Source organism: Ursus americanus, chromosome 3, assembly GCF_024610735.1.
Source record: "Ursus americanus isolate L20-20 chromosome 3, mUrsAme1.1.p, whole genome shotgun sequence".
Taxonomy (NCBI): domain Eukaryota; kingdom Metazoa; phylum Chordata; class Mammalia; order Carnivora; family Ursidae; genus Ursus; species Ursus americanus.
This window is the reverse complement of record NC_142129.1, coordinates 57,914,632-57,939,229: the sequence shown is the minus strand read 5'-3', so window position 1 is coordinate 57,939,229 and position 24,598 is coordinate 57,914,632. Positions and strand designations below refer to the sequence as shown.

Below are 24,598 nucleotides of genomic sequence, written 5' to 3'. Positions count from 1 at the left end.
TTGTTAAAAATGGGAAAGATTAATTCTGAAATTTGTATTTAATCCTATGTTGTCAAGTATGCATGGAGTCCTAGAAGATGTAATGGCATCAGAAAAAAAGGCTAACAAAATTCATGACATGCCTGTCATTTCCTTTTATTACATTATAGCAATCTAATTTACCTTTGTCTAATTGCCTACTTTAGTATTTATATCTACTTGCATGATCAAGAGAGAAATGAAAAAAGAATCTCATAAATTCTATTATTTACACATCCTCTTGCAGTGGTTGAGGCATCAAAAAGAAGTCCATCATCTTGTTCCTTCAGGCTTCCCTCTTTTGCATGGGGACGAGGCCTGTAACACAGATGCAAGTTTCTGATCTGCACCAGATTCAGTTTTGCCAGTAAGCATGTAAATGTGCGAATTTTTCAGGTTTAGAACTGAACAGATGAAAGAATGTTTCCTACTTGTGATCAGAAAGGACACTCTGCACGGTATAGGAGTGTAGCGAGCACACGTTGCTCTTGTATTCTCCTGTAACAGGAGAAAGCACAAGAGGAGAGCAGTTTTAGTGTTACTGAAATGACAGGTTTCTGATAGAATTCGCAGGGTTCTGTGCATTCAGACACAAAAGTGTAGGCACTTTGACTTTTTGCCTGCGTCAAAAAGATGTGGGCTCTTATTACTTGTCACTCACTCATCAACGATATGACCTAGACATGTCATTTAATCTTTCACAACAGGATATTGCATACCTGCCTCACAGGTTAGATTTACTGTGAAGGTCTTGATAAAGTGCTTCATAAACACTAAAAGATAATGCAGATCTAATGTTCTCAGAGGGAAAAAAAAACAATGATTTAGAACCACTTTTTGTTGGATCTAGAGTACTTTTACCAATTAGGGAATCCATTAGCTCTCTCCAAAATCTTAGAGACTAATGGGAAAAAGGGCACTGCTTTTAATGAGGTGAGGTCTATGAATGTGAAAAAAAAAAATCAAGCAAAGAAAAAAGGTAATATCTGAGTTAACAGAAAAGGGGGGAAAAGGTGATGTTTCTAGTTTGTTTGCACAAATCTCTTCATCCTAGTACTTATTTTCCTTTAAATTAAGGACTTACATAAAATACAATAAATATTCACGTTGCCTTTTAAACAAAAAATGTAAGAAGGATTATATAATAAAAATAATATAAAATAATGAAAATAAACAGTGCCCTCCCAGCCCACCAACAATTCTATTCCTTCCAAAGTAAATCTTTCTGTTTTCTGGTTTGGGTTCCACTGATGCTTACCTTGATCTCTAAATTTTCTTCTACAACACTCTCTATTGAGTCACAAAATGTAGACATTGTCTACTGATTTGTTATGATGAGAAAGCAATTGGCTCATATCCATCCCTTGCTACATCTCTCTCCCCCTCTGTTTCAGAGGGCTTTCTTAAATCCCCGTTTTTTATCTATTTTATTAATCCATAAATAGCATCTATTGACTCCTCTCTGTAAAACAGAAGTTATTAGAGCTTCCACCAATTTCCCCACTTTTCTTTATCCTCTTTCCACCTTCCTACTTGTCTTCTGAACCTCCAGTTTTATAATTTTAAGGTTAATGACATACACATTCTATTCAACACCCATGGTTATACTGTCCAACATTACTAACAACCATTCTAAGTAAAAGCCTATAAAGACTTGTTAATTATATTATGATACTTATTATTATGGGTCCAGTCTCCACGCCTATGTCTCTGAAACAAATATTTGCGGTACAAATTAAAATTAATTTTCATTTTTATACCCCCCAGTCCTCAATTATTCCCAAGTTCTTTTTTTTTTAAATGCAGGTATTCTTTTTTTTTTAAGATTTATTTTATTTATTTGACAGAGATAGAGACAGCCAGCGAGAGAGGGAACACAAGCAGGGGGAGTGGGAGAGGAAGAAGCAGGCTCCTAGCAGAGGAGCCTGATGTGGGGCTCGATCCCATAATGCCGGGATCACGCCCTGAGCCGAAGGCAGACGCTTAACCGCTGTGCCACCCAGGCACCCCTATTCCCAAGTTCTTAATCATATTATCAGTTTTACTCCACTCCTGTCATCCCTCCTTACTCAGCCGATCTCTTTCCTGTGCCAACCTCTTCGTGGTTGTATGCTTCATCCTAAGAAATCCCCTCACTATCTTTTTGAAAAAGCCGAACTGTTTGCTGGACCACCATTTCTTTTCTCTGCTTATTTCTTATTTTGTCAGAGTGCTTCCTCAAAAAATTCTCTGAGAGAAATTTTCCTAGGGAAGTTTTTCTGAGGCATTGTATGCCTTAAATGCCTTTATTCTGTGTGCCCACTTCATTGTTAGATCAGCTGATTTAGAATTCTAGGTTAAACTTCCTTTTCCCTCTGACTTGGAAGGTATATAGAGAGACCTATCTTCCACCAGAGTACTGCAATGGAAGAGACTGAAACCCCTTTGCTACCCCTGTTTTTCTCCCTAAAAGCACTTAGGATCCTTTAGTGCATGTAAATTTCATGGTGATGTTATAGAGTTAATAGAAAGGGGGAAAAAGGTGGTGTTTCTAGTTTGCACAAATTTCTTCACCCTAGTGAAGATAGATTTTTGTTATAGCTTTTTTTCTGTCCCTGTTTTATAAGTTGTTTCTTTTTTGTTTTGCTGACTTTCCCCATATATCTGGTGTTTCTTGGTGCCTCTTCTCATCTGAGAAAGAGGCTGTCGTAAAAATGACTGTATGTACTTTGTACATAAGTAGAGATTCTTGACTCTCAATCTTAGCTTTCAGGTGAACAAGCAAGGAGAGTTGCATTACATTTTGGAACTATTAAATGCTAAAAGGAAAAAGGCTTTGTTCTGGCACCAACTCCTAAATTGTTCAGAGTTTATTGGAGAGGAATTCTCCTTCCTCTTTTCAGGGATGGTGTCACCTGGCTCTTGGCATTTCATTCATGCTAAGTGCAGAGAAGTCATCAACATAAAATTTCAATTAATTCTTATTTTAATACTGGTATTTCATTCCTACTTTCCACTTCTATCTGTAGAGCTCCTTCAGATACAAACCTCTCTCCTCCTTAGCTAGAGCCCTCCACTACCTATATTCTTCACTGGGTCACATGTTGTACTACTTTACCAGTCATTACTCATCCATGAATTGGCTTTCTTTCTGGCTTTCTAATCCCTCCCCTCCTATTCTCTTCTTTGTTTTTAGATACATACTTTATTCTATTCCTCCTGATGTAATAGATTTTTAGGAAGAAGGGGGATAGACTTGTAGGTCCACTATTTTATCTTAAATTGGAATCCTCCCTTAATTTTTCTTTAATTTTAATACTCACTGTACCATGAAATTACAAGCATTTAGATACATGCTTTTTTGATGGTAGTGGTTTTGTTTGGATTTGCTCTATTTAGTTTTAGTAGATGCAGCTCCCAAGACAGTAAACAGGAAAGTTTAATATTAGTGAATGATGTAGAACCCAGGGATGTCTCAAGCTTCTTAGGGTATCTAGTTAAAATTTATAATTATAGATAAAAACACACATTGTACACCCATCTTCATAGTAGCATTTTCATAAGGGCCAAAAGGTAGAAGCAAACCAAATGTCCACCAGTGGATGAAAGAAAAACAAAATGTGATACACATATAATGTAATATCCAGCTTTAAAAGAGTAGGAAATGCTAACAAATATTGCAGCATGGGTGAATTTTGAAAACATTATATTAAATGAAATAAGCCCATCACAATGGTGATATGGTATGATTCCACTTCTATGAGATATCTGGAGTACTCAGAATCATAGACAGAAGGTAGAATGGTAATTTCCAAGAAATGGAGGGAGAGGAGGAATAGAAAGTTAATGTTTAATGAGTACGTAGTTTCAGTTTTGGAAGATGAAAAGGTCTGGAGATGGGTGGTGGTGATAGTTACACAATAATGTGAATGTATTTAATGCTACTGAACTGTACACTTAAAAAGCATAAAATGGCCAATTTATGTTACGTATGTTTTACCACAATAAAAATACATATTGGAGAATGTATTTCTTTAGTTTAAATATGTTTTAATTTTTTTTTAAATCATGATGCCAATTGAGGTGGGTTCTGCCTTTAGATGTGTACTCTCTTCTCTTTACATATTTCCTGTGCTCCTTCCTGACTTCAGAGAAAATAAAATTTTTCATATCCAAAACTCACACAGTTGGAAGAAGTTCCAAGTAAATACATCTCATAGTGCCCATCCATTCTGTAGGGTGAACGAGAACAGTAGACATTTTTTTATTCATTTTATTCAACAGTATTCATTTTTTATTACCTGTCATAATATTCTGATGCTTCAATTTCCAATATGCAAAATGGTTATTTCATACTTTAGATGAGTCGCTTTTCTTGAAAAAGCTGACTACTTTACCAGTACCATCTTCACTTAAATACCTTTATTTGTCTAGATTTTGTTCATGGCTTTTATAAAGTTCAGTGAGAGACGAGGTAATATACCAGATTTTAGATTTGAGCACTCCTAGTTGTCCTGCAGATTCTGTTTAACCACTTTTTACCAAGTTGCTTACCCTCTTGAAGGCTCACTTTCCTCAACTAGAAAACAGAGATAATACTACTTAGTAGGGACAAGTGAAGATTCAATGAATTAATACACGAGCCATGAAATTGATTATTTGTAGCCTCTAGGTTTAGAGGCCAAATTGCAGTCACATGAGAGTGAATTAGGCCTTTTAGCCTCCAGTAGTTGCATTCAAATGAAAAACTGTATAAAACCAATTCTCTTTAATGCCATGAGGGGCTGCACAAAGACAACATTGAGATTTTAATACTCATAAACCTAGATAAATGCGCCCTTTGCAAGTACAGTTTTCTACAATGGGATTGTTAAGGACATTTTAATTAGGCAGAAAAGAGCATGTTTTAATAAGTTAAAAACACTATTAAAAATAATACCTCCTGGGGAAACAGTCTTTAATTTTATCTCATAACCACCAATCTGAATATTTTGACAATAATTTTATACTTAATCTGTATTTCCAATACCTGTATGCTCATTTGAATCTGAATTTCTAAATCTTGAAAATAAAATAAATAAAGTAAATAAAATGTTCTCTTTGGAGAACAGGAAAGAAAAACAAGGGGGTAGGAAGGAAGGGAGGAAACAAAGATTATTTAAGGGAATCATGAGAGTTACAAATGAATTGTTTGATTATTCGAGTGCATGTTATACATGTAGTACTGGCACTATATAATAAAATAAAAATCTATTCTTTTAAACCTCCTCCAGAATATAGAAGAAGAATATTTCTATAAGATTCATGAAATTATTTTATATTCATTTTATAATATAACCTTAATATCAATCTTCAAAGAGGTCATCACCACATTATTCTTCAATGTACCATTTTGGTTGAGTATTGATTTTAACTAATTTTATCAGACTCTCTCTCTTAGAAAAATAAATAGAAACTAAAAGGCATGATATATTTAAGTTAGAAAATCTAGGGTGTTTCAGTTTGCCTGTCTGTTTTTTGGCAGTAAACGCACTGAGGCTCAACTTCATTCTAACTTTATGATGGTATTTTGTTGAAAAAAAAAAAAACTATTGACGAATATATTTCTGTTTTTGGTAGGTGAGTGAATGAAGCCTAGGATTTCTGAGTGTCCATGACATCTGCTAAGCCATGCACTTAGGCGATATATGATATATGGCCCCAGGATAAGTATTTCTTTCATAAAAGACAGCGGGGCTTCTGCCTTATGACTGCCAGTCTGGATCCCAAGGAGGCTGCTCTTCTTGTGAATGCCAGGTGTGAACCGGGGGGGGGGGGGTGAAGGCAGATGATTTGTCTGAGACTTAATCATAGCCAGGGCTAGAAATTTCTTTGTCAAGATTAGAGCCCAAAAGGCTGGCTCACTTAGGCTCTGATCCAAAGGTGAATAGTGAACACCACAATCCAGAAAGAATGTATGTCTTGTTTTCTATAAGAATAAGATTAATAGAATTTCAATACCATTGCATTTAAGAGACTTATTAAATTGGCCCAGAATCAAATCTCATTAAGCAGGTTCCACCAGTTTGTGGCATGTGTTCTTCCAGTCCAGTCTTCTAAGTATAGGTCTGCCCCATATGATTTTCAAAACTCTGTACATTGAATTTTAATTTTCCTCATGCATAAGCTATTGGGTGGGCAAGATGTCCAGTTACACATGCTATAGACTAAAACAAACCAATGCATAAAACTCATCTGTGAGCATTTACAGGTATATCGATATTCTTGTCACTCTCAATACCTTGGCCATTACAGTTGGAGAGTCTCCCTTTTATTGGAAAAGTCAACTCTAAGGCTGGTTATTGTTTCACTAATACTCCGTTGGTAATGTGCCACTTGGTAAAACTTGCTTCATGAGTTCCAGAAAGCATTTGGCTCCCAACAGTACAAAGAACCATTGCAAGCATTTTTGGTCAGTTTTGATTGAATGCAGATTGTAGGCTTGTTTTGCGAAACCACATTATTCTTTCAAATGTTTCTTCAGTAGTCACATATTACTTTCTAATGATAATCATTTGCATTTCCAGAGCCCTTTTTGCCCCTGATGTTTTACAACAAACTTACTCAGAATTCGTCTGTCTTCACTGTGCTTCCTTCTGGTTTGAGTGGAGGCCTGTAGCTCCTGGGCTTTGCATGGCCATCTTAGTAAGTGGCTGCAAAAGAAGGGGAGGAAGAAACCCATGAAAACTGCCCACCTTAGGCTCTATAGAGGGTTATGTGTAAAGCAGCACACTAGCGTTTCCCATCCTCGCAGAATAAAAAAATTTTTGAAGGGTATGCTATGAATTCTATTTCACCACCATTTAAAAAAATATTTTTCATATGAGTGTTATTGCTCTTAGACGTCTTATATAACACAAAAGGTAACCTGAAGGTTAGGCGATTCCATTGAATGTTTGGGCCCAACCAGCTCCTAGTTTTTCTTTTATTGTCTGCCGCCTCCGCCCCCACATACTTCTTTCTCACTCCAAGTCTGGTGGTCCATGGCGCACTCTGCAGATGTTTCTCCCACACAGTGGAATCATTCCCTAGTGTGTCTGTGCACTTCCAGGCTATGCTCATATGGGAAAAGGAAAAATTGGAGAGAAATAATAAATTTCTGGATTGGTCTTATTTCCTTTCGTGCCTTTCAAAAGCGCTGAAACAGAGAAGAAAATAAGTTTAGACCTATTCACCTTTCCCACACTGCTAGCTAAAGAAAGTGGTGCATAAAGTGATTTTTTTTCTAATTTTTAAAAGCAAATAAATAAACAAATAATCCTATTATGCCATATTCCAGAAGTCTCAGGAGGGATATTTTGTATTAGAAAACTTGGTTTAATTTTGTTTAAGTTGTATTGTTTTTAAAAATGAGAGTTAGAAACCCTGCATACTTGGAAAGTTAGGCTGTCTGTTGTAGGTAAACTATACAGTTTATAGACTGCATGTTCTAATTTTGAAACAATTTTCATAAAGATGAAAATGCCCTGTTAGCACAGGGGAATAGGAGACCTATATGCTGAAAAAGCAGGCCTCATAGATAACAAAAGAAAACAACCACTTTGATTTTCTCTCCTCCCCTTCTCTTGTCTCTCTACTACCAACTATGTATTTGCCCTTGACTGACATCTTACAAAGCATCCAGAATTTGCCTGAGTACTCTTCAAAATGGTAACTCTTTTAGTAATCTCAGTTATAAAAATATTCTCAGTTCAAAATGAATGTGTCAATGTCTGTTTGAAAAACAGCTCTGAACTTCACTAAAATTAGGGTTTCTCCTGCTCTAACACCCCATTCCCTCTCAATTTGGCTTGCTGACGGTGGGAAGTGTGCAGTGAATGTGTGTGTGTGTGTGTGTGTGTGTGTGTGTGTGTGTGTGTGTGTAGAAGAGGTACTGGGGGTTTAGGGGTTTAGTCTTAGTTTCTCTTTATTCTGTTACATCTTCTCTCTCTCCTGAAGACCACAGCTTAGTCATAGCTGAAGCAGAAGGGAAGAAAGGAGTCAGGAAAAAGTTTTGGTACAGTTTTCTCCATGATCTCATGGCGCTTAAGACTAACTACCAGCTAGGCTCTCTCAGGTAAATTCCTGGCAAGGGTGAGGTCTCCCCACCTGAGGGATGCCTTTTAACTATCTAATTTGAGAGAAGGTGTAGCATGTTATAGGGAATGACAATATAGATTCTGGAACCATTGCTGGTTGTATGACGTTGCGTAAATCACTTATTCTCTCTCTCATACAGTTTTCCTAGCTGAAAAGTAAGGATAACACTATCTACCTCATAAGGTTGTTGTGAGGATTAAATAGTTAATATGTGTAAAATACTAAGAAGAGTGTTGGGAACACAGTAAGCTCTGTTAATTTTTTACCTGTTGCTATAATTGAAGAAGTAATGTCAGTAGGATACAGTTCTGTAAGTAAGGGAAGAATTATAAGTCAAAGATACACATTTGGGGGTTTAAGCCTATAGATGGTGTTACAGATGGTACTAGTACTATAAGATTGGATAATGGCACCTACAAGGGGAGTGCAGACAATTAGAATGTTCAAGGATTGAGTCCTAAACCCTGAACCCTGAGAGGACTAGGGATTGTAGAGATGAGAAAACCCCAGCAAGAGGGGCACATGACTGCAAGGACAAACTAGTGAGGGAGGTGTCCTATAAACAGAGGGGAAAAGTATTTTAAGGAGGACAGTGTGATAAGGGTGTTAGATGCTGCTGAAGAGTCAGTAACCTAGGGAACATGAACTGCTATGGATTTAACACCATGGACATTGTGCTGCCTTTGGTAACAGCGATTTCAGTGGAGCAGTGGGGTAGGGGGTAGGTAACTCCAAACTGGAGTATGTTCAAGGGAGAATGGGAAGAGGAAAATTAGAAACAATGATTAAAGACAACTCTGAAGGGAATTTGAGATAAAGTAAATGGAGATGAATAGGGACAGCTGGAAGCAAAGGAGGAGTGAAATGAAAACTTTTTTAAAGTTGGGGGAAAAATAGCACCCTTTTTTGCATGTTGACAGGAATAATCCAGTAGACACAGGAAAACAGAATTACTGAAGCAGATGGGACTTGGGAGACAAGCACAAAGTTTAGCCCTATTTAAGAACATGAGCAGTGCATTACTGGGAACAAGTTTGGGTGGTGGTTACGTCAGTGAAGTTCTCTTTGATGGCTTCTAGTTTTTTGTTTTCAGTGAACTAAGGAACAACATCATCAATCAATACTGAGAACATGTTGAAAGTTTGAAGGGTATGAAACGGTCGCCGTGGAGTGTGGAAGAATGAATAGGACTGGGGAAGTGTATAATGGTTGCTGGTCAGAATTAAGAACTTCCTTCAGGTATGTAATCATGATAGGTGAGACTAGTTTCATGGTTGTGTGTTTTTCTCTATTCTTATTCAATGATAAGAGTGCAGACAGAAAGAAAATCTACAGTTGGATTTAATCTTTTTTTATGATTAATAAGACCAAAACACTGATTATAATGATTGACCATAAAATTTAACCATCTAAGAAAGTAAGTAAATACAGGAGGAGGGGAGAGACAATGGAAACGTGGTAGGAATGCCTAACAACCCAAGAGAGTGAGCTGGAAAGACAAGATGCAGAGATCAGAGAATGACATGTTTTAAGTTGAAAAGATGACAGAACTACAGTTATTGGTAATGACAACATGACTGACATAAATCATTCGGCAAGGAGACCGAGAAATCAAGATGCTAGGATACTAGGAAGATCAGTTATGTGGATATTGAATTGCCAAGAATTACAAGAGGACTATTGGAGAAAATGACAGTAAGCTACCAGTCTTCAAGGGATTAGGGGAGTGATCCATGAAGTGGTAAAAACTGCCACAAGGAAATTGACCTGTAAAGGATTTACAAATGGGATTTACAAGATCTTCTAAAAGACAGAAGATGCCAACTGATTTTGACATTTCTTTAGGACTTTTTTTTTTTAATTCTCAAAGACCTATGGAAATAAGATCTCGTTTTATAAAATTTTCAAAGTCTCTATTCTTTTAAAGAACTGTAAGGAGGGGCGCCTGGGTGGCACAGTGGTTAAGCATCTGCCTTCGGCTCAGGGCATGATCCCGGCGTTATGGGATCGAGCCCCACATCAGGCTCCTCCGCTATGAGCCAGCTTCTTCCTCTCCCACTCCCCCTGCTTGTGTTCCCTCTCTCGCTGGCTGTCCCTATCTCTGTCAAATAAATAAATAAAATCTTAAAAAAAAAAAAAAAAAGAACTGTAAGGAAACCCAATCACTGCTGGCTGAATTTGTCAGCCAATAAAATGTTAACAAACTATCAGCATCTACCTCAATTCCCTGCCTTCCACACCAGTTCTGGGGTCTCATGAGGATACACAGTGAATTTCAATTATCAAGAAATCCAAATAAAGCTAACTTTTATATTTCATCTTTGTTTTTCCTATATTCTAGTACAGAGAGGTAAGCACAGAAAAAGCTATTTCTGGTTGCATTTTTCAAGCCGGGAGGTTACATTTCTGAAAAAACTATAACAGTTCTGTAATAAATGTTGTTTACCATTCGTGTTTAATAATAAATTAAAAACCCAAATGTTTTCCTGATATAGTAAGCAATTTCCTTTTGTGTTCTGGGACTTTCCCTGCTGCTCCACAGGGCTGACCACACTCACATGTATCAGATGACCTGAATTTCCTGAGTTGTCTATGCACTCCCTGTACTCAAGGTTCCCAAGTAAGACATATGCAGTGAATGGCTGTTTGTTTGTTTTTAATTTTAGACGAAATACCCATTAAGGGACTCCCTGAGATTTTTCACTCCAAAAAAAGTAAAAAGAAGGCCAAAGAAGAAATTTATCAAATAGTAAGTCAAAATGTGGTGGTCATAATAAGCACAAAGAAGATAAAACAGATCATTCTTCATATAAAACTGCTTTAATTTAATTGTAGTAGGAACAGAATAAAATACAGAGAACCAAGAAAAGGCAATAGGCATTATAAAGGGAATCATGTTTGAAAAATAAGAATTAGAGTTTGTAAATTGTTTTAGGATTCTTAGATGGATGAGGGACATTTTATTTTTTGTATTATAACTTCATTCTAAGGTTGTCCCCATTGACCTGATTCTAATGAATATACTCTGAAATAAAACCTCATTAGTTCATTATTGATTCAAGTTCAAATTTGGTCATATTTTCAAAAGAAATGTGGTTTTAGTACTTTAAAATATAGAAGCAATGTAGGGGCGCCCAGGTGGCTCAGTCGGTTAAGCTTCTGCCTTTGGCTCAGGTCATGATCCAGGGTCCTGGGATCGAGCCCCAATGTCAGGCTCCCTGCTCAGTGGGGAGTCTGTTCTCCCTCTCCTTCTGCCCCTCCCCCTGCTTGCATGTCTCTCTCTCTGTCTCAAATAAATATTTAATAAAATAAAATATAGAAGTAATTTTGATCGACTGCTCACTGGAAGCTCAGAGTTACAAAGGGCCATAGACACGATCTGGTCCAGTGCTCAAATTTTTGTGATGAAGAGCCTGGGACACCAGATGACCAGACTGGGTTTGGAGGCTTTTATTCTAAAGACTCCTCAGCCATTTTCTATCTCTATGTGTAACAACTGAAGGTTTTCTTTGGGGGAAAAAAGTTACTTTGAACTGTTTAAATGTGGTCCCAGGTATTTTGCTGTAAACATTACATAACATTCATATTTCAAAGTAATAGAAAAAGAATAGTTTGTTTATAGACAGTGGAGAGAAAATTTCAGACTAGTCAAGGACCAGTGATCACAAGCTCAAAAGGAAGCTTCTGGTCACCAGAAGTACTGCTGGGGACAAGACGTCTTGTGAAATAGGAGAGGATATATGGACCTCCTTTCCCTTAGAACAAGGGTTTTTACATGTTAGAGTGCAAATGATCCTCCTGGGGAGCTATTTATTTATGCAGATGCCAGAACTTTCTCCTGAGGTCCAGATTCTTTAAATCTGAGGCAGAGCCCTGAAAGTAGCAGGGTATTTTGATGCAGATAAATGTCAGTCCTCAAACTGAGAAATACTACCCTAGGCAGACGCCATAAATGAGATTTAACATCAAGCCAGTCAACACAGGCTTTTGTCAGATACCTTTTCATGCATGAAAAGCTAAATCTCTCACACCTAAGAACTGCAAAATAAGTCTTCATCACCTTGAACGGACTCTTGAAGTGATCAATGTTCGAAACCACAAGGATCTCAATACATTACATCAAATTTTTATCACTTTGTAAGGGTTTTTAAGGCACTAACACATTAGTTCTTACATTCACTAAATTTGTACATTTAGCATTTAAAATATGAAGAGCGCTTAGTTCCATTTCCAGTACTTCAACATAGGATATATCACATCAGTCTTAAAGAATGTGAAAGAACTTCCTGTCTTTAGGACACTTATGAATGCATTACATAGGGTTTATTGAAGGGTGTCTAAATTATTGATCAAATAGAAATGATTTTTCTTTCTCTCTCTCATACACACACACACACACACACACCCTTATGTATTAACCAAAAATCTGTTTTATTATATTAGTAGACTTATGTAATAGTATATTCAAAGCTATTTCCAAAGATAACATTTTTTTAAAAAAATGAAAATAACAAAACCATATGAAGAAAGCAAACTAACAACAACAAAAACTCTCCATACTGATTATCTAGATTCTAGAATATTAAGAATAACATAAAGAGAATAATTTTTCTGGATACCTATTAAATACTTTAATCAGTTGCCTAACTGCTTCTATCTGTAACAGAACGTCACTGGTATTTCTCTGAAGATTTTTTTCCCAATATCGTCTTATTATTTTGAACTTGTATTATTTTGAGTCTTGTCTGTACAACATATTTAATTGTGAAAATTCTCTTTATTAGGTATCTAGTAAGCTCAGAAAAATATATGGCAAAGGAATGACATTTTTGTACCATTTTTTTCTTATTGAAAAATGCAAATATTTAAGTGCAATAATTAGAATAGACTTTGTATTTTTGTTTTCATTCAGACTGATCTGCTTGAAATATAATTTACAAAACAAGATTCATCAATTTTTCTTTCTTTTTTATTATTTTTATTGTTTCATCATTTTTATTGTTTATATGCTGCAAAATTATAGGCCTTCTCTATTTTGCTCCTTTTTGGTACATAATGTAAAGTTATCCATTTTAAAACAGGAGCTTCCTTAATAGTTTTTTTCTTTTAATCCCCACAAATAAAACTATTCTCAAACTTAATGATAGGATTTCAAAAGTAAATGTCATATGAGGTTTGAACTCTTAAAATTTAATTTGTTCAGTTTCCCACTACTTTCATAGGAATAAATTTAAATATCTCCCTGCTTGCAAGCTCTGTTTTCAACAAGTTAGATTTGCTAATAGCATCAATAGTTGAAGTTTTGTCACATCATTTATTGATATTTGCCTAAGAATTTCTAACTGGTCTTGAACAAAATGCAACTAAGTTTAGCAAACCCTACCATGTACTTAAATACTATTGAATGACACAGGATGGCTTACAAAATTGTTCTTCAAAGGCAGACATATTTCTAAAATCTTTTGGGATGTCTGGCAGGAAAACATATTGTTTTGTTGATGTATTCTTTTGTAGTGAACATCGCCTTCACAACAAACAATTTTCTATATAAACTGTAGCAGTATATATAAAATATTTTTCAATTCTAAAAATATCTTTTTGAATGCTACTATTAAATATATGTCTAACACAAACAATTTCAAAAAAATTTCTCTACATCAGTTTCTTTTTTTTTAAAGACTTATTTTCTTATTTTTAGAGAGAGCAAGAGGGAGAGCACACCAGCCAGGGGTGGGGGAGAGCTAGAAGGAGGAGAGAGAGAATCTCAAGCAGACTTCCCACTGAGCATGGAGCCTGATGTGGGACTCCATTTCACAATCCTGAGATCATGCCCTGAGCTGAAATCAAGAGTTGGACACTTAATGAGACACCCAGGTGTCCCAACTACCATCAGTTTCTTATTTTAGAAAGAATAATGCTTTTATCACTATACTATACTCCACCAAAGTTTGTATTTATAATATCACCACAAAAAAATAATTGTATCTTTATTATTAAAAATTTTAATTGACACAGGACTATCAGATGTTTCACATTTGGCGGGATAGGCTATTAAAAACTGCTTTGATTCCATGAAATGGAAATACTAGCTTATTCTTGGTATTAGCTGATTTTCCATTAGGAACATCAGATGACACTGACATAAAACTGGTATCTTTGAACAATTGCAAAGTTCTTCAGCTAATGGAACCAATACATTACCAGGTATAACTTCACGTTCTGTTTGTGCATGAGAAAATCTGTAATAGTTACAAGCGAAATGAACTTATCAGAGTCTTTTAATCTAGATAAAGTCAAGTTTTAGAAAGTATGTACACCTTCTACACTAGCGTGTTAAATTGTCACATTTGAACACAGTCTTCTCAAAATGAGTAGTCTTATGAGATAAGATTGATGCTCCTTCAGCACATTTATTTTTTCTGGTTTTCATATAATCAGTGATCTCACTAAGGTAAGCTTATATGTATACCACCTTGCGAGTATTATAGGTTGATAAATATTTTAGGCAAGTCATATAGTTAGCACAATTTGTCTTGACAAAAAATTCAATACTTAATTTATCATTAAAAATGCATATATTAAAATATAATTAGTGATACAAATTAGCTGTCTGACGATTTTGTTCTTACAGACTATTACACAGGCCAGGATAAGGCTTCTTATTGTGTCACACGGATACCAGATGCCATTGTTAGATGGTCTCCCAACATCTCCCACTTAGATGGAATTAACTATCCTTAAACACTGATTATCTTGGCACACACCATTTTACCAGCAAAGTAAATGAATGCTGTGTACTGCTTCTGAAAGGGGGATGTTAGTTGCAATTTATCTGGATAGGGTAGAGCAGGGGGAACAGAACTCATTATATATGGAAATCCTTCATATTTCACTAAACTGAGAACTTTCATCACTACACAGACATCTCTTCCATTATAAGAGAAGGTGGAAGGAGCTGAAAGTACAAAATAGATGTCTAGAAAACTTAATCCAGTATATTTTAATACTGCTCTTAACAATACATTTATAATAAATAATACATTATTAAAAATGAAAATAATAATCTAAGATTTCAAGATCTACTGCAAAGCTTTAGTAATCAAATAGTATTGGCACAAAAATAGACTGGCACAAAAATAGACACACAGATCAATGGAACAGGATATAGAGCCCAGAAATACACCCATGCCTCTATTGTCAATTGATGTAGGACAAAGGAGGCAAAAATATATAAGGTGGAAAAGACAAACTTAGAAAAATGTTGCTAAGGCCAACGTCCAAAAGATTGCTACCTATGTTTTATTTGAGGAGTTTTATGTTTCAGTTCTCACATTTAGATCTTTAATTCATTTTGACTTTATTTCTTTTTTTTTAAAGATTTTATTTTATTATTTATTTATTTGACAGAGAGAGAGAGAGACAACCAGCGAGAGAGGGGACACAAGCAGGTGGAGTGGGAGAGGAAGAAGCAGGCTCCTAGCGGAGAAGCCTGATGCGGGGCTCGATCCCAGGACTCTGGGATCACGCCCTGAGCTGTAGGCAGACGCTCAACGACTGAGCCACCCAGGCGCCCCTGACTTTATTTCTATATATGGTGTAAGATAACGGCCCAATTTCATTCTTTTAAATGTTGCTGTCCAGTTTTCTCAATACTATTTATTGTCCCTTAGGCAAGTGAAACAAAAGAAAAAAAATTAACTGTTGGTATTAAACTATGGGGATAAAATAAAAAGCTCTTGCACAGCAAAGCAAATCATCAACAAAATGAAAAGTCAATCTACTGAATGGGAGAAGATATTTAGAAATGATACATCTGATAAAGGGTTAATATCCAAAATATATAAAGAACTTATGTAACTGAATACCAAACGAAAAAAAGGAAAAGAAAAGAAAAACCAAAAACCAAAACCAAAACAAATAATCTGATTAAAAAAGAGCAGAGGATAGGAGCAGACATTTTTTCAAAGAAGACATACAGATGGCTGACACTTGAAATTATGCTCAACATCACTCATCATCAGGAAATACAACTCAAAACCACATGAGATATCATGTTACATCAGTCTGAATGGGTAGTAGTAAAAAGACATAACAGGAAATAACAAGTGTCGGTGAGGATGTGGAGAAAAAGGACTCCTTGTGCACTGTTGGTGGGAATTTAAACTGGTGCAATTATTGTGGAAAATAGTATGGAGGTTTCTCAAAAAGTTAAAAATATGTATGATCCAGTACTCCACTACTGGATAATTGCCCAAGAAAACAAAAACGCTAATTCAAAAAGATATATGCACCTCTATTTATTGCAGCATTATTTACAATAGCTAAGATATGGAAGCACTTTAAGGGTCCACCAATAGATAAATGGACAAAGAAGATGTGGTATATATATACAACAAAATATTACTCAGCCAAACAAAACAAGATTGGATTTTTCAGAGGGTGGGCTAAATAGGTAAAGAAGATTAAAATGTATAGAGTGTCGATTTCAAAACAAGTAAGTCAGGGGGCCTAAGTGGCTCAGTCAGTTAAGCATCCGACTTTTGGTTTCAGCTCAGGTCATGATCTTGGGGTCATGGAATTGAGCCCCACGTCAAGCCCTGCGCTGAGCACGGAGTGTGCTGGAAATTCTCTCTCCCTTTCCCTCAGCCCCTCCCGCTTTGGTCCTCTCTTTCTCTCTCTGAAATAAATAAATCTTAAAACAAAACAAGTCACAGAGCTGAAAAAGTACAGCATAGGGAATGCAGTCAGAAATATTGTAATAATTTTGTTTTCTGACAGCGATTACACATATTGTGGTGAATACCAAGGAATGTATAGAATTTTTGAATCATTATATTGTGCACCTGAAATTAATGTAACATTGTGTCAACTACACTTCAATAATAAAAAAGAACAGGGGCACCTGGGTGGCTCAGTTGTTAAGCGTCTGCCTTCAGCTCGGGGCGTGATCCCAGGGTTCTGGGATCGAGAGCGGCATTGGGCTCCCTGCCCTGCTGGAGCCTGCTTCTTCCTCTCCCACTCCCCATGCTTGTGTTCCCTCTCTCACTGGCTGTCTCTCTGTCAAATGAATAAATAAAATCTTTAAAAAAATAATAAAAAAGAACAAATAAAATAAACTGGACAAAAGTTTTCAAACAAAGATGAAAAATCAGAGGCAAACATAAACAGGGCCTTGGGTGACTACATTTTTTGAGTATCTCCGTTGCCTGCTAGACTTCCCTGTATTTTCTATCTCACTGATACTAAGCTAATTTTGTTAAACTTTTAGGCTTTTAAAAATACATGTAAAACTTATCTCATGCTAAACTGATATTTAGCATATCTAAATATCCATGCTTACATAATCAGTACCATCCCTTTTTTTAAATTAAAATTTGTGTTATAGAAACAATATTCCCTTATATTGTCCATGTTTCCTGTATATTTCTGAAACTCATTCTTCCACTTTAGATTGGTTATGGCCCCTGTACCTTATCACTGGCAGAACTTTGAAGAGTGCAGATACTCTGGCACCACTTCGATCTTACTAAATCAGAATTCCAATGATCCACAGATAATACTGATGCACAAAGACAAAGACTGCTTCTTTCTGTTTCCTGTAACATAAATCTGTGCAAGTTAGAAGTTGGGATTTTTTTGCTGCTAAAAGAAAAGGAGAACACACTCAACAGATGAACTTATTATTGATGGGTACTGAGGGGTCGGAATGACTGGAAATTCTGACTGCAGAGGTGTTAGAGTTGCCGAATTCCAAAAAGAAGACAAGAGAAAACCATCCATGTTTGCTTCTTTGGCTAATAACTTTTCCTAATTGAGTCTTTGGGGAGGAAGGTGTTTAATATGTTATGCTATTGAGAAAAAAGGAATGCAGACTGCAGTGAGATCTGAAAAAAATACTCTAATAAAAGAAAAATATTGTTAATTTCCTTTCACTGAGGCAGGCTTGAGATAGAGCCAGCTTGCTTCCACAGTGTTGCTGACAATCATTACATCAAAAATGTTTTAAGATTCTGAAAACAAAACTAGCCTCTGTGGTTTCTATCTTTCCTTGAGATTCTAGAAGCTATGAAAATGAAAAAAAAAAAATAGAGGAGGGGGCATAAAAGAGGAAGCTCATTTCTAATTACCACTGTTGTCTCGGTTAAATGACATCACCCCATAATGTGTACCATATCTTACAGAATTCCACTCAGGGGTTATTGCAAACTCTACACTGAATGACATATTACCAGTAAAATAAAATTTGAGAACGTTTAATAAACATTAATCCAAGCTGCCAATGTTAAATATAACAAGGGTTCATATACTTTGGTGATTAATTCAACTTCAGATACACAATTACAGATCCACATACTGCTGAATATCATGACCATGAAGTGATTAGATTAAGTTTAACAAAAGTAATTAGGAAAAACAAGATGAAGGGGAAGTAAATGATACACCAAATAGAGCTAAAGTAATGGGCAATTCTTTTTTTAAATTATTATTATGATGTTATGTTAGTCACCATACAGTACATCGTTAGTTTTTGATGTAGTGTTCCATGATTCATTATCTGCGTATAACACCCAGTGCTCATTACAACACATCCCCTCCTTAACACCCATCACCGGGCTACCCCAACTCCTCACCCCCTCCCCTCTGAAACCCTCAGTTTGTTTCCCGGAAGTCCATAGTCACTCATGGAAATCAGAGGGGGAGACCCATGAGAGTAATGGGCAATTCTATCAAATAAAATCAAATATAGGAATGGGCTCCTTTTAGACATATAGCAATCCTACAAATAACCCTATGGCCTTATCACTATATTAAAGTGATTAGAAATTCTGTAGTCATCCACCTATTCACTGAATCTATCCTATAACTAAGCTGCTTATCCTCTGAATTTTACTTTTTACCTTGGAGCGTCAAATTGAACAGGAGTTACATTGAACTTAAAATCCTGAGCCTATACTTCTAAAGATATGCCTTGGATACCTGACATCATGGAATGAAGAAACATGTATTGCAATGTCAGACTTCAGAGTTTTAAATTTGGTAGGGGCACCAATTATGTGTCATGGGCCTGAAGGAGTTTTTAAACCCCTGTCGGCCTCAGAATTTTCTTCTGTAAAATGGCATTAAACAGTGCTTAATTCCCAGGATTTTAGAGACCAAACAAAATAATTCTAATTGAGTACTACTCAGTAAACAAATGTGCCTTCCCTCTCTATCCTTCCTCACGGTAGATAAGCAAATCTGAGAATCTTCATAATTATTTGCCAAGTCAGTTTGCATCTCTCCATTAGAAGTGGCAAGCAATTGATGAATTCTATTTTTAGTGCTTTTCCTCTTGAGAGAATGAGAGAGAGATAGTGATTCCAGTCAAGAGTAAGAATAAATTACATGGCATCACTCAAGATTAATTCGCAGCATTTATAGGAGTTATATGATCTGTCATCATGTATTAGTACTCGGCAAGAGAAAGCTGGACTGGCAAATTAGCAAGGTTGAAGGTGAAGAATAAAGTGCCCCAGTTAACACACACAGGCCCTGGCAACACCACTTATCTGGAAAATTTCTAGCTTGAAAATGTCTGCATTTCTAAAACAAAAGCATTTATAATGATGGTGAGGGTAGCTAAGAGAGAAAAGAGAGAATGGATGAATTTGCATTTACTTAGAAAACTGAACTTCACCATAGAAGATCTTACATAAAAATTTTGAATTATTTCCATTCTTAAATCACTCCTATAAATTCATATATATTCAAGCATATATATGTATTTATACATGACCCAACAAAGTATTCTGACACGCTAAAAACTTACCTAAAGATTTGTGAAACCTCTCTAGGTAGAATATGAATATTCAGAATTTTTCTGTTATAAATTTAGCAATTTTTAAGCCAGCAGAGGGCTCCCTGCTTTGACATGATTCTATATATGCAAAGTCCAGCATAAACTGTTGGTAAGGAACCAAAGTAGGGTTTAATGTTTGCTATGGGCTTAAGTATTTGCTCTAACTGTGATAAATTAAGAAGTTTAAAAAGATGAATGAAGCAAAGCCAAGTCTCTCCTTCTGATGCTTGAGATATAATTTGCTAATTGTTTCATCATGTAAAATTTAATCTTCCTCTGCTTTACACGTTTGAAAACCAAATTTGCTTTAATTTTGTATCATGAGTTCTCATAGACACCTGCTGTCTGATTCTTCTAACAGTTTTACATTTCTCTCTGTTCAGAGCTCAAATAACACATTTTGTTTATTTATTTATAACACATTTTAAAGATGAGATTGACCAGCTGATCAGTGTCTTAAACCTGGAGATGAATATAGGCAAAGCTCAATGAAGAATAGCATTGTTTTAGTGCTTATAATTGTGATTACAGTAATCCCCCCACCATCTGCAGGGGATACATTCTAAGACTCCCAGTGGATGCTGGAAACCACAAATAGTACCAAGCCCTATTCATACTATGCTTTGTCTTAGACATACAAACCCATGATAAAGCTGATAACAATATACTGTGATAGAAGTTATGTGAATGTGGTCTCTCACAATATCTTATTATACTGTACTTACCCTTCTCCTTGTGATGATGTCAGAAGATAAAATGCCTACCTGATGAGATGAAGAGGGAAATGGCATAGGCATTGTGATGTAGCATTAGGCTACTACTGACCTTCTGACAGTATATCAGAAGGAGGACCATCTGTTTCCAGACCACAGTTGACTGCAGGTAACTGAAACCATGGAAAATGAAACTGTGGATAAGGCTTGACTGTTGTACTTAAATTGTGCATTTAAATCTTCGAAGTATTGGAAGAAGGGAAGAAAAAATTCCAACTGTTTTCAACCCCTCCCGTCACTTTGAACCTTATTCTGCTTATTCCTGTCAGTTCCTACCTAATAAAATATTCAGCAGATTTTTACAATCCCAATGAATAATGTCCACACAACACTTAGGACAAATTTATTTAGAAAGGTTTATTAACATTATTGTGACAATTTAAAATACAGGTTATCTCCCAGTTTTCAAAATTATGCATTAATTAAGCCACCTCAGTTTTATGGAAGACCTATATTAGTACCCATTTTCCCTAACCAATAAGAAACATGAAGAGAATTTTTGCTTCTATGAAAAAAAGGTGAAAAGCAAAAATAGCATTCAGTGTTTGTTTTGCAGTGAGCAGTTCTAGAGGCCACACACAACTCAAGCAGTGAGAGCGGCTGGATCAAGTTCCTTCCCAGGGAACTACACTCAGCATCTCAGCACCAAGCTGCCATAGCTTTTTTTTTTTTTTTTTTATGTTAGTCACCATACAGTACATCCCTAGTTTTCGATGTAAAGTTCCATGATTCATTACTTGCGTATAACACCCAGTGCACCATGCAATATGTGCCCTCCTTAATACCCATCGCCAGCCTATCCCATTCCCCCACCCCCTCCCCTCTGAAGCCCTCAGTTTGTTTCTCAGAGTCCATAGTCTGTCATGGTTCATTCCCCCTTCCTTTTACCCCCCCCTTTCTTCTTCCCCTTCTTCTCCTACCAATCTTCCTACTTCTTATGTTCCATAAATGAGTGAAACCATATAATTGTCTTTCTCTGCTTGACTTATTTCGCTTAGCATTATCTCCTCCAATCCCATCCATGTTGCAGCAAATGTTGAGAAATCGTTCTTTTTAATGGCTGAGTAATATTCCACTGTATATATGGACCACATCTTCTTAATCCAGTCATCTGTTGAAGGGCATCTCAGCTCCTTCCATGATTTAGCTATTGTGGACAATGCTGCTATGAACATTGGGGTGCATAGGGCCCTTCTCTTCACTATGTCTGTATCTTTGGGGTAAATACCCAGTAGTGCAATTGCTGGATCATAGGGTAGCTCAATTTTTAACTTTTTAAGGGACCTCCACTTTTCCAAAGTGGCTGTACCAACTTGCATTCCTACCAACAATGTAGGAGGGATCCCTTTTCTCCACTACCTCTCCAACATTTGTTGTTTCCTGCCTTGTCAATTTTTGCCATTCTAACTGGCTTAAGGTGGTATCTCAATGTGATGTCATAGCTTTGAACTATGTCTCCGAGCATCTGTGCTTTATTCTGATTTATTTTCTTCACCCATTAGCAAGATGAGTCTGAGGGTATCAGAAAAACCTGTGAGAGATTTTTTGGGAGGTCTGGGGATGCTCAAAATTTTCCCATATAAGTTAATGATAATTGCTTCTTCACTTTACTCCATTTTGGCTTATGAAAGATTTTATAAGAAGGCTCTATTTCAGATAACAGGGTAAACCTGTAACAATTATAGGTTTTTGAAATTATAGGTTTATGAAAGATCTGACTTTTTTTGTAAAAGTGAAAATTTCTTTCAGTTAGTGAAAACAGGTATTATTGTAGGTCTTTCATAATGCATAAAAGTGAAGCATAATGCAAGCTTTGGAAAAGCAGGGGATACCTGTACAGCATGCTCTTCAAATTTCCAAAACAAACAGATCAAACATATTGGACATAGGTATTAACTCTTGAATACACATATCCTGACAAATTCTATTCATTTTCATTTCAGTGATGTCTTTTTCAGAATGTAGCTCCTTAGGTTACGTGGTTTTCAAAGGTAAATATAGACTTAGGCAGACAACAAATGTAACACATTTTTAAGAGAACAAATATTTATCTAAGCATGATTTTAGCAAAAAGAAGTTGTCAAAAATGCAAATTAAATCTTTGTTCTTTTTAAGTTTTCTCTCTTCCTTTTCTTACACTCATTGGCTTAGACACTACCAGTAAATATAACATTATTGTATTCGAAATTACTTGCTTTCAACCCTAGCAATAAAGGAAAGTAACTGCAGCTGACTTTAACTTTAATAGAAAACAACAAATATGGAAAGCGAGCGTAAGTAAATAAGCATATTTACCTTTCATTAAAGTAATGGTTCATATAATCATTATATAATTATATTTCCAGATGCAATCATAATATACTGTGGTTGTGGACAACTGATTAAAACAAAATAATTGAATACAAACTTATTTCCAAGGGCCGGAGGCAAGTTGTTTCATGCTTCTGACTCCCCAGAAAGCAATGCAGATGGAAAAAAAAATCTGAAGAATAAAATACGAAGAGGAAAAACAATTAAAATTGAATCAATACTTTTGTTCAACTGAGTTAAAAATATCTTTGTGGGGGAAAATGAACATAAACATTTTAGACAGTTAAATTAATAAAATTTAATTTAGCAGTTGTTCACTGATAGAATTTAGCCAACACGACTTAAAAAGCATTACACTGGAGACAGGACTGGGAGTAAAAAGTTTTGGTTTTGTTGCTTTTATTTTTTATACTCCCTACTCTGGGTCATTTCTAGGGATGGGGCTGTGAAAGTTAGATTGTGAATGAGACAGAACTTTGTTCTGGCATCTGGGCATACTGTATGCAGGATGTACTGTATGAAATGATCTCATTGTTTATATAGTTTAAGAAGCATTTGGAAAAGGAGAAATAAAAACATTATAAAGAATCATTCCTCTCTGGGGCAATGTGATCTAACATGTTATGAACTTTACCCAATATGAATTAAAGGTTAAGCACCACTGCTGATTTACTTTCTCAGTCTGTTGATCTTACCAGGTATAAAAAAATGTACTACAAAATTCTCTTTAAAATTGATAACATAGCTAAGTCATAATAAGCAGCCATCAGAGTTCATTGAGTTTACTTTCTTGCTTTCAAGTAACATCACACATTCCCAATAGATCACCCAAAACTAGCCAAATAAAACTCTTGATTTCTGATGAACCTAGCAAGAACAATTATACAGTCATTCTCATAAGAATTCATTGTTGTAGAATTTTTTAGTATGCATAATCTAAATGCCATAATGCCATAGCACACATATATTCTCTTCTCTTGAGGTAAAATCCGAGCATTAGTCCTGATCTTTATGCCATCAGAGCCCTCCTAAGCCAACCCTTCCCTTTACTCTTACCTGTGCACTAAAACTGAACTCTAAGATTGCTTTTATGATCTTCATTTTAGGTGTTACTGGTATGGTGATGGAAAAGAGTAATTCCCAAACAAATGGGGTTATCGGAATAGCTGTGCAAGTGTCTCCCTGTATGTTTTTTGTTTGTTTGTTTGTTTTTATTGTGCAAACCTTTCCCAACTACTAAAATATGACCAGGTGTTCTCCCCAGGAAGAAGATCACTATTCCTGAAAAATCCATGAAAATATACAAAGGAGCACGTTTAAGTGAGAAGATGGAGGCTTGAGGAATATTCTGGGGTGATGGATTGCGGAGAGCCAAGGGCATTAACTGAGGCCAGCTATCAATTTAAAGAAAATAGCTTGAACGGTGGTTATTTTGCTATGAAAGCCCTGAATATGAAAACAAAAACAAAACCACCACCACCGTCCTAAACACTGATATTTAGATTTCACAGGTGAGTTGTTCAGTTTCATATGAACCTTATGGTTCTTTCTAGAGAACGGT

General features: G+C 36.0%; 1 protein-coding gene and 1 long non-coding RNA gene across 4 annotated transcripts in view; both read right to left on the bottom strand.

Annotated features, from left to right (window-relative positions):
* Window positions 1-116: 116 nt before the first annotated feature.
* On the bottom strand, window positions 117-12,611 carry LOC123789593 (uncharacterized). 2 transcript variants are annotated; one of them, XR_015723967.1, is made up of 3 exons: window positions 6,992-12,610; window positions 6,601-6,689; window positions 117-336 (listed from the first exon to the last, which is right to left on the bottom strand). It is a non-coding gene; the product is annotated as an uncharacterized LOC123789593 (long non-coding RNA). The 2 variants fall into 2 exon arrangements; XR_006778843.2 differs by lacking the exon at window positions 117-336 and adding an exon at window positions 4,081-4,229 and having other exon boundaries at window positions 6,992-12,611.
* An 8,448-nt stretch (window positions 12,612-21,059) lies between these two features.
* Window positions 21,060-24,598, bottom strand: part of AGMO (alkylglycerol monooxygenase) — a 345,788-nt gene continuing 342,249 nt past the window's right edge. For both annotated transcript variants that reach the window (XM_087861006.1, XM_087861008.1), the window contains one exon: window positions 21,060-23,209. In XM_087861006.1, coding sequence (XP_087717132.1) covers window positions 23,135-23,209 — 75 coding nt within the window. In that variant the 3' untranslated portion in view covers window positions 21,060-23,134. The remainder of the gene's footprint in view (window positions 23,210-24,598) is intronic.